This window comes from Stegostoma tigrinum, chromosome 30, assembly GCF_030684315.1.
Source record: "Stegostoma tigrinum isolate sSteTig4 chromosome 30, sSteTig4.hap1, whole genome shotgun sequence".
NCBI lineage: Eukaryota > Metazoa > Chordata > Chondrichthyes > Orectolobiformes > Stegostomatidae > Stegostoma > Stegostoma tigrinum.
In genome coordinates, this window is record NC_081383.1 from 6127950 (window position 1) to 6138682 (window position 10733).

Sequence of the window (10733 nt, forward strand, 5' to 3'; positions counted from 1 at the left end):
CAGTCCAGGGAAGACGGACAGGTCAAGGAGGTGGGATGAGGTTAGTAGGTAGCTGGGGGTGCGGCTTGGGGTGGGAGGAAGGGATGGGTGAGAGGAAGAACCGGTTAGGGAGGCAGAAACAAGTTGGACTGGTTTTGGGATGCAGTGGGTGGGGGGGAAGAGCTGGGCTGGTTGTGTGGTGCAGTGGGGGGAGGGGATGAACTGGGCTGGTTTAGGGATGCAGTGGGGGAAGGGGAGATTTTGAAACTGGTGAAGTCCACATTGATACCATATGGCTGCAGGGTTCCCAGGCGGAATATAAGTTGCTGTTCCTGCAACCTTCGGGTGGCATCATTGTGGCACTAGCTATTCTAATTCTGTTATCTATCTCTTGGTCTATAGCCTTGTATATCTTGGAATCACAAGTGCACATCTAAATATTTCTTCAACGTGATGAGGATCTCCTGCCCCTCCCACCCTCACAGGCAGTGAGTTCCAGATTCCCACCCACTCTGGGTAAAGAAAAATCTTTTCTTCACATCCCTGTAAACCTCCTGCCCCTCACCTTAAATCTGTACCCAATGGTCATGGATCCCTCCAGTGAGGGAGAAAGTTCCCTTCTGTCTGCCCGGTCTTTGTACGTATGGTATCTATGTTCTGCACAGGAAAAATTTTAACTTTCTGCCCCACTATTCCCCATATCCCCCAACTCTCCTTCCCCAATATTTCCACTTTGCCCATTGCCCACTCATTAAAACAAACCTATGTTCACTCCTAAAAAAATACACAAAAATGTCAGCACCCACCCCTGTCCTTCTCCTATTTCCCTTTGATTCGTTACAGGCCATTTCCACAAGAGATCCATGTCCCACCGGGTAAAGGGTCTCAATGCTATTAGAGTTAGAGGGGTAGGGAAACCTTGTGTGGAGCTTAGACCACAGCGTAGACCAGTGGAGGGGTGGGGAGAGTCGTGAATGGCCTGCCTCTATGTTATAGTTTACATTAATTATTTCTGATGGATTCATCTTGAGATTGAAATTAAACAAAGAATTGCAACTGGCTGGAATTCTGAAACAAAACCAGGAATTGCTGGAGAAACTCAGCAGGTCTGGCAGCATCTGTGGAGAGAGAAACAGAGTTAATGTCTCAATCCCAGTGATCCTTCTTCTGAATCCGTTCTCCTGCCAGACCTGCTGAGTTTCTCTAGCAACTCATGTTGCCTTGAGATTGGTTTGGATCATTTGGTGTTGTCAGAAGTGACAGTGGGTCAGGTGTTCAGGGCATTTGGCACTCTGAATCACCTGTGTGCAAATGGTATCCCTGCCACGCAATCCTACTGGCATTGATGGCTAAGCCTTGAAGTTCCAGAGAATGCCAGTTTCCTGATTGAATAAAGGCTTGTATTCTCAAGCAAGGGTTGCAGGGTAAACTTTGGAGAAGGCAAATTGAAATGAGCAAAATCCTTTGGGACTAATATTTCACACAACAGAATATGAATCCTGGGCATCAGCACTAACGTGACCCCAGGAAAAGGTCAATCAATTAACAAAGTCTAGCAATTTCGCTCCTGGTGCAGCCTCGTTTGCAACAACTTTTGGCCAATCCTGAAGCACTGCGTTTGGATCTTGAAGATTTTCGTTCCAAAGCGACGAGGAAAGCTGAAGATAATCTGGCTTCCGGCTCGTTGTCCCAATCCTCATTTGAGCCGACGGGGGCTCTTTGGCCCTCGAAGTGTGGAAGGAGTATGTCGCTTTCACCAACTTGGGTCTCTGGTTCAGTGTCATCCATCTCTTCGACTTCAGGCTCCTCATTGGGCGAATTCTGTGAGCTGTCATCCAATGAGTCCAAGAGGATTCCTTCAGCAGAAGAACAAGCATGCATGTTATGCACTGAAGTAGGTACAAATGATTTGACATTAGCACTCAAATCCCTTCTGTGTCTCTTTAACTGAATAAGGGGAGGTGATGCCCTGGTAGTACTATGAACCTTAACTGTTTTAATGGGAAGGTGATAGTGGGATCATAACTAAACTATTAATCCAGACACCCAGGTTCAAATCCAGCCATGGCAGATGGCACAACTTGAGTTCAAGTTAAAAAACAATCCAAAGATGCGCAGGTTAGGTGGATTGGCCATGGAAAATGCAGGGGTTACAGGGATAACGTTGGGGGTGGATCGGTGTGGGACGCTCTCTTCGGAGGGTGGGTGTGGCCTGAATAGGCCAAGTGGCCTGCTGCAATACTGTAAGCATTCAATGAGCCTATAACGATGGCCAGGGAATTACGGTTGGGAAAGGCCCATGTGGTTCACTAATGTCCTTCAGGGTAGGAATCTTCCATCTTTATCTGGTCTACATGTGACTCCAGACTCCAGCAATGTGGTTGACTCTTAACTGCCCCTGGAAAATTATGCATGGGCAATAAATACTGGCCCAGCCATCAATCAGAACGGCCAACAACTAAAGTTTGCATTTGTAGAGCAACATTAATGTAATGAAACATTGCAGTCCAGAAGGGAAAGCCTGGCCAATGGTCAATGCTGGTCCAACTTATCTATATACTGAAAATGTAGCTCCGTTGCTCTGTGTTACTTTTCCTCACTTACTTGCCCATCTGGGAATGTGCTTCACAGCCAATGTTCTCTCTAAGTTGCTCAGAGGGTCTGTGCACTCCAATCGGCATGTGGTTGCATTGACCCTTGGTTCCCAAAGAAGCTTAGGAGTCTGAAGGGGTCAGAGGAGGAATGAAAGGGAATGTACCTCACAGCAGCAATGGTGAAGTGCACTATGATAGCAAAATAGAAAGGAAATATTTGGACAGGTGGCCAAAATCTTTCTCAAAGAGGTAGGCTTTCAAGGGACTCTTCAAGAAGGGAAATGAGGTAGAGAGGCACAGAGTGAGAATTCCGAGGCTTGAGATTTAGACAAATGGAAACACAACAGCTAAATGGAGAGCTTTAAATCAGGGAGGCCAGAATGGAAGGAGGACTGAGATCTCAGAGGATTGTGAAGCTGGAGGAGAGCCCAGAATTAGGGAGAGGTGAAGCCATGGAATGATTGATTTGATTGACTATCATCACACGTACCGAGATACAGTGAAAAGTATTGCTTTGCATTGCTATCCAGGCAAATCATTGCCTTCCATAAGCACATCAGGGTCATAAAACAGAATGCAGACTATAGTGTTACAGCTACAGAGAAGATTCAGAGAAAGCCTGAAAATAGATTTCGGGATATTGGAAAACAAGAAGGAGAATTTTAAAATAGAGCCATTGTTTGAACAAGAACCATTGCAGGAGAGTACACAGGGGCAGGCAGAAGAAAATGGTTGGTAACAGTTAAAACACAGGCAGCAAAGTTTTGGATGATGTCACATTTACAGAGGGTTGGATATGGGAGACCAGCCAGGACTGTATCAAAATAGACATTAAGTGGGCATGAGTGAATGTTACATCAGAAGGTGAGCTGAGACAGGGTGAAATCAAATAACGTTAGGGATGGAGAAAGAGACTGTTTTAGTGATGGCACATGCATGCATTCAGGAGGCAATCTTGGGGTTACATATTGCACTGTCGTTACAAAGAGATGGGCGTAATATCAGCCTGTCGATAGGGAAAAGGATGGAGTCAGCACCTATTAGAGTTCCATTCTACAGCAAAAACCGATAACAGTGGCTTCAACTTTGCCAATATTGTGTTTCTGCTCAAGCAGTACTGAATCTTGGATGTACGGTTTAATAATTTAGCAACTGAGTCAAAAGAGGTAAAGGTGAGATCAGCTTCCATGATGTAATTAACCCTGTGCTGTACCTGCCTGGGGAGTATTTATTGGGGACAATGCAGAAGGAGCTTTACTTTCACTTTCAAACAGGAGAGGGAGCTCTACTCTGTATCTAACCCTTTACTGACTCTGTTTCGGGAATGTTTGATAAGGACAGTGTCGAGGACACTTTATTTTCAATTTTAAAAAGTAGAGGGAGATGTACTCTGTATCTATCCCCAAGCTGACTAAAATTGGAAAAAATTACACTCTCAAATTGCAACATCTTGCAGCTTGATGAACTCAAAGTAAAGTTTCCAATTACTTCATGTTTCACTGTATAATTTCCTTAAATCACAATTGTTATATTCTAAAAGCATTTCCCATGATTTGCCCTGCTAACAAAATCTGCCATTTTAATGCTGCGTGTGTTTTATTTTAATTTATTTTAACAAAAAGACATTCATCACATTATCATACAATCAGTAATTGTTCCCTGTAAAGACCTAGTTTGCTGGAACACTCACTAAAACTTTGGGAAAGGTTAAGCCATTAAGAGAAAAGTGAGGTGACTGTTTAATTGTGTCAATGATTCACAGCTGAGATATAAAATAGAAATATTGATATTAAGAATGTAACGAACAGGACTGAGTTTTCATTCATTCATTCATTCATTATCAAGGTGACACAATTATCTGTTAGTGCTCAAGTTTGCAGCAGGCAGCTGTTGGACTGGGACACATTGTCCTCAATTGCAAATAACTGGGTATCTGTCAGATTTACTTTGTTCAGATACAAGTCTGTTACAAAATAAGATTTTAATCACTTTTGGTCAGTTTTTCATTAAACTGAAAGATTAAAGGATGTTGCATGAATATTACATGTTCTTCACAATGAATACTAATTTTCAGACCTTACTGTCGCATCATCAAATAAGAACTAAGAGCAGGAGTGGGCCAAACTGCCAGTCCATTTAATACCATCATGGCTGATCACATCGTGGCCTCAACTCCACTTTCCTGCCCACTCCCCACAGCCCGTCAACACGTTACTGACTAAAAATCCTTCTATCTCTTTAAATACCTTCACTGTCCTGGCATCCACTGTCCTCTGGGGTATTAAATTCCACTGTTTCACATCTCTTTAAGAGAAGTAATTTCTCCTCATCTCTGTTTTAAATCTGCTCCTCCTTATCCTAAAACTGAGACCTCTCATTCTTGATTGCCCCCAGATGAGGAAACATCTGCTTTACATCTACTTTGTCAATCCCCTTTAGCACCTTATCTAGCTCAGTTGGATCTCCTTCCTTTCATCTATACTGCAGACAGTACAGGCCTAAGCTGCTCAGTCTCTCTTCATAAGGCAAACCCCTCATCTCTGGAATCAATTGAGTGAACCTCCTCTGAACTCCTTCCAATGCCTCCTCAAATAAGGAGATCAAAGCTGTTCACAATTCTGCAGGTGCAGGCTTACTAATGCAGTGTACAGTCGCAGCAACACGTCCCCACTTTTATATTCCATTAATGAAAGGTGTTTCTCTGGGGATGGGCTGGGGTGGCATTTGCCTGTGTGTTACATTTTCCCTGTGAGAATTTGTAGTATTTACAGCACAGGAACCTGCCATTTGAATTAAATAGTCACCGATTCATGTTTATTCTCTGTATGAGGGTTCCCACAACTTGTGTCCTCCAGACCCAGCGAGCACAGATTTAAAGCAATTTGCATAAGAAGTAAGGGTATTGTGCGATAAATCTTTTTCACATGGTGTATAGTTAGAGTCTAGAATAAACTGCCTGGAAGTGTGGCGGAGGCACGTTCAATCAAGACACTCAAAAAGATCAGTTGATTATTTCAACAGATACAACGTACAGGGTTCCAGGGAAAAGGCAGGAGGAAGGCAATAAATCACAAAGCTGTTTCTCAGAGCTGGTACAGACTTATCCATAGTGTCACAGAGTCATTGTTATACAACATGGAAACAGATCCTTCAGTCAAACCAGACATCTCAGTCTGATCTAGTCCCATTTGCCAGCATTTGACCCATATTCCTCTAAACCCTTCCTATTCATGTGCCCATCCAGAAGCCTTTTAAATGTTGTCATTATACCAGCCTCCATCATTTCCTCAGGCAGCTCATTCCATACACGCACTATCCTCTGCATGAAAAAGTTACCCCTCAGGCCCCTTTTCCCCTCTCACCTTAAACCTGCAGTTTTCGATTCGCCCACCCTAGAAAAAAGACTTTGTCTATTTAACCAATCCATGCCCCTCATAATTTTATAAATCTCTATAATGTCACCCCTCAGCCTCTGATGCTCCAGGGAAATTAACTCCAGACTATTCATCCTCTCCCTATAGCTCAAACCCTCCAGTACCAGCAACATCTTTGTAAGTCTTTTTTCTGCACCCTCTCAAGTTTAACACCATCCTTCCTTGTCTCCTACTGCACTGCACTATTTCTGTGATCCCCATATCCTTCTGTTCATTTCTCCCTTCTATGTATCCATGGCCCTCTTAAACACATCGACATTATTCACCTGAACCCCTCCCTGTGGGAGTGAGTCCCACATTGTCACCATTCTCCGGTTAAAGCAGTTTCTCCTGAAGAAGCCCCTAACTGGATTTACTAGTCACCATCTTATATTAATAGACCGTTAGTTTGTTCCACTCGGCAAGCATGTTGAAAATCTTTGCTGTGACCACCTTATCACATTCCTTTCATAATCATCATGTCTTTCTTGAGACTTTGCTCCTCAGAGAAAAGAACCTGTGTTGATTTAAAATTTCCTGACAAACCTATTCTCTCAGTTCTGATATTCCTGTGCATCTTGTTATAAAGTCTCCAGTGTGCCTACCTTGCTTCATAATTCAGTTTGAATTGCAAACTGTATTACCTGGTCGAATCTAAGATTCTATACATGTTTCATCTACTCCCATTTACCTATGCCCTGCTTTTCAATTCTAAGCTTCCAGAAAACCACATATGAACATACAGACAAGGCCATTCAACCCTTTGAAGCCATTCTGCGTTTAGTAAGCTCATGGCTGATCTGATTGTAACAAATTCACATGGCCACCAATCTCCAATAACATTTTGCTCCCCTGGTTTACCACGAATTTATCCAATTCGGCCTTTAAATAATTCAGGAAGATAGTTGCTTAAACTTTTTAATGACCTTTTTAGGTATTTTTAATTGACCTGTTTAGAGATGTCGTTACATACCGACTGGAACAGGTGAAACATGCTCCTACCCCAGAGGTCAGGAATACTACCATAATGTCACAAGAGCCCTCAAAGATCTTTCCAAGCAGCAAGCCTACTCTGCTTTTTCGGTTCATATTCACAGATCCTTTTGTTCTTCCATCGCATTCAGACTCTTGTTAAGATGGCACCTGTATGGCTATTCATCCCGAAACATAGCACCTCACACTTGGTTTTAAAAATCACAGCGGTTCACTCTGCACTTGCCGTTCAATATTGGAGAAAATTTAGCCTGCAGATTGCACAGATTGTTCAGACTTAAATCTTGCTTCACAGCTCAGTCAACTCACCCTTGCCCAGACTCCAACTACAACCCGCTTCAACAACGTTGTACTTTGAAATGTTTCTCAACAATCGGTCACAATGTTCAGATACAACGACGTCCCAGAGATCACCCGTATCAGCTTTACCTCCATTCAAATACAAACAAGGTCAGAACCTGATCCCCGAGACAGCTGTTACTCACCGTCCAGGGGAATCTGCCCCTGATCCCCGAGAGAGCTGTTACTCACCGTCCAGGGGAATCTGCCCCTGATCCCCGAGAGAGCTGTTACTCATCGTCCAGGGGAATCTGCCCCTGATCCCCGAGAGAGCTGTTACTCACCGTCAAGGGGAATCTGCCCCTGATCCCCGAGAGAGCTGTTACTCACTGTAGGGGAGAATCTGACCCTGATCCCCGAGAGAGCTGTTACTCACCGTCGGGGGGAATCTGCCCCTGATCCCCGAGAGAGCTGTTACTCACTGTAGGGGGGAATCTGACCCTGATCCCCGAGAGAGCTGTTACTCATCGTCGGGGGGAATCTGACCCTGATCCCTGAGAGATCTGTTACTCACCGTCCAGGGGAATCTGACCCTGATCCCCGAGAGAGCTGTTACTCACTGTCGGGGGGAATCTGCCCCTGATCCTTGAGAGAGCTGTTACTCACTGTTGGGGGGAATCTGCCCCTGATCCCTGAGAGAGCTGTTAATCACTGTCGGGGGGAATCTGACCCTGATCCCTGAGAGAGCTGTTACTCACTGTAGGGGGGAATCTGCCCCTGATCCCCAGGCGAGCTGTTACTCACTGTTCGGGGGTCTCTGCCCCTGATCCCCGAGAGAGCTGTTACTCTCTGAAGAGGGAATCTGCCCCTGATCCCCGGGAGAGCTGTTACTTACTATAGGGGAGAATCTGACCCAGATCCCCAGAAGAGCTGTTACTCACTGTAGAGAAGAATCTGGCCCTGATCCCTGAGGGAGCTGTTACTCACTATAGGGGGGAATCTGCCCCTGATCCCCGGGAGTGCTGTTACTCACTGTCGGGGGAAATCGGCCCCTGATCCCCGAGAGAGCTGTTACTTACTGTCAGGGGGAATCTGGCCCAGATCCCTGAGAGAGGTGTTACTCACTGTCGGGGGGAATCTGCCCCTGATCCCTGTAAGAGCTGTTTCTCACTGTAGGGGGGAATCTGACCGTGATCCCTGAGAGAGCTGTTACTCACTGTCGGGGGGAATCTGACCCTGATCCCTGAGAGAGCTGTTACTCACTGTCGGGGGGAATTTGCCCCTGATCCCTGAGAGAGCTGTTCCTCACTGTTGGGGGAAATCTGACCCTGATCCCCGGGAGAGCTGTTACTCACCGTAGAGGGGAATCTGGCCCTGATCCCTGAGAGAGCTGTTACTCACTGTAGGGGGGAATCTGCCCCTGATCCCTGAGCGAGCTGTTACTCATTGTACGGGGGAATCTGGGACTGATCCCTGAGAGAGCTGTTACTCACTGTAGGGGGGCATCTGACCATGATCCCTGACAGAGCTGTTACCCACTGTAGGGAGGAATCTGCCCCGATCCCCGAGAGAGCTGTTACTCACTGTCAGGGGGAATCTGACCCTGATCCCTGAGAGAGCTGTTCCTCACTGTTGGGGGGAATCTGACCCTGATCCCTGAGAGAGCTGTTACTCACTGTAGGGGGGAATCTGACTGTGATCCCTGAGAGAGCTGTTACTCACTGTATGGGGGATTTCTGACCGTGATCCCTGGAAAAGCTGTTACTCACTGTAGGGGGAATCTGGCCCTGATCCCTGAGAGAGCTGTTACTTCCTGTAGGGAGGAATCTGACCCTGATCCCTGAGCGAGCTGTTACTTACTGTAGGGGGGAATCTTGGCCTGATCCCTGAGGGAGCTGTTACTCACTGTAGGGAGGAATCTGACCCTGATCCCTGAGAGAGCTGTTACTTACTGTCGGCAGGAATCTGACCCTGATCCCTGAGCGAGCTGTTACTCACTGGGGTGGGAATCTGACCCTGATCCCTGAGAGAACTGTTACTTACTGTACACATTGTCTCGCTCGTCATTCTCCTCTGGCGAGTACCGTTTCCACCTGGAGCCTCCACAGGAGATGATGACCGTCCTGACAAAATCCCGGCCGCACAGCTTAATGCCCACGTCCGTGGCCTGTGGGCGGACCCCAGGCAGGAGCACAGAGATGGTGAGGGTGGCAGCCAGGAGCCCAAGGCTGGGCAGACGGCAGTGAGGTGCCATTTTTCTCGGAGGACTGGCTGGGGTGGCGAGGCTGAGTGAGGAGCGGTGCCTCGAGCTCGGAGATTATCGTTCCTGCTGCTGGCGGTGAGCGCTGTGACTGACTCCCACATTGTCCCTGCTCCTTTTATAACTGGGCGTTATCTGCTCTGTGCTCGATTGGCTCTGCTCCCAGGAGCTGAGGTGAAGCATGCCCTGATCCTGTGACCTTGGTGGTTCTTGTATACGTGTGTGCAGTATCAGAGAATGCGGCATTCGCCTCAGGGGGCATCCTTGGAAACTTCTGCTCACTCAGCAAACCTGCTTCTTCAATCAAATCGGGCAAGATATCAATTTTGTGCTTTGGAAGCAAATTGTTGCAAAGTTTCGGCATCGCGGAGTTGGCTGTGATGCCAATTAACACTGCCCGAGACTGTCAGGAGCACCCGCTCCCTGGCTCCCTGCCGGCTGTAATCACAGCCGACCCACTAAACCTCAGGAAAAGAAAGCTCTGCATTTCTCTAGCGGCTTTGAAAACCTCCAGGATGCTCCAGACCATTTATTGCAGCCAATAAAATGCTTTCTGAAATTTGGTCATGGAGAGTCGCTGGGCATAGAAATAAGGCCCTTCAGCCCATCAGGGCTGTTCCAGTCAAAACAAGCACTTCACTGCAGTCTAATACCCTTTTCTAGCACTTAGACTATTGCGTTGGAATCAAATGGGCACATCTAAACATTTCTTTAATGTTATGAGGGTTTCTGCCTCTATCACCCTTACCAACAGTGAGTTCCAGATTCCTACCACCTTCGGAGGGAATAAACATTTTTCCTCAAAAGACCTCTCAACCCCCTGCCCTTATCTTAAATCGACGTCATTGATTCCTGCACCAAAGGGAAATGTTCCTTCCTGTCTCCCCTGTCTCTGCCCCTGTTAATTTTATACATCTTAATCATGAACCACTCAGAGTCCTCTGCTTCAAGGAATACTTTCCCAGTGGAACCAAACTCTCTTCATATTGCTCAGACCTTGAGCGTAGGAGTCGGGACACGTCGCACTGAGTTTGTACAGGATGTTGGTGAGGCCTCTTTTGGAGTACTGTGGACAGGTCTGTTTGCCCTGCTGTCGGAAGGATGTTATCAAACTGGAGTGGGTTCAAAAAGAATTTACCAGGATGTTGCTGGGAATGGAGGGTGTGATTTACAAGGAGAGGCTGGAAAGACTGGGATATTTTTCCCTGGAGCGTC

The 10733-nt window shown here is 46.4% G+C and overlaps 1 protein-coding gene across 1 annotated transcript; it reads right to left on the reverse strand.

Annotated features, from left to right (window-relative positions):
* Window positions 1-350: 350 nt before the first annotated feature.
* On the reverse strand, window positions 351-9512 carry LOC125465634 (relaxin-3-like). Its single transcript, XM_048559362.2, has 2 exons — window positions 9302-9512; window positions 351-1835 (listed from the first exon to the last, which is right to left on the reverse strand). Exons 1-2 carry the CDS (start codon window positions 9510-9512, stop codon window positions 1522-1524), a joined length of 525 nt encoding a protein of 174 aa, XP_048415319.1. The 3' UTR covers window positions 351-1521.
* Between the last annotated feature and the right edge of the window lie 1221 nt (window positions 9513-10733).

Bases quoted from the DNA above. Each gene is read 5' to 3' on its own strand.
- LOC125465634 (XM_048559362.2), bottom strand. From the start codon at position 9,512: ATGGCACCTCACTGCCGTCTGCCCAGCCTTGGGCTCCTGGCTGCCACC. The intron at 1,836-9,301 runs GTAAGTAACAGT...CTTCTGCTGAAG, and splicing joins CGAGCGAGACAATGTGTACA to GAATCCTCTTGGACTCATTG.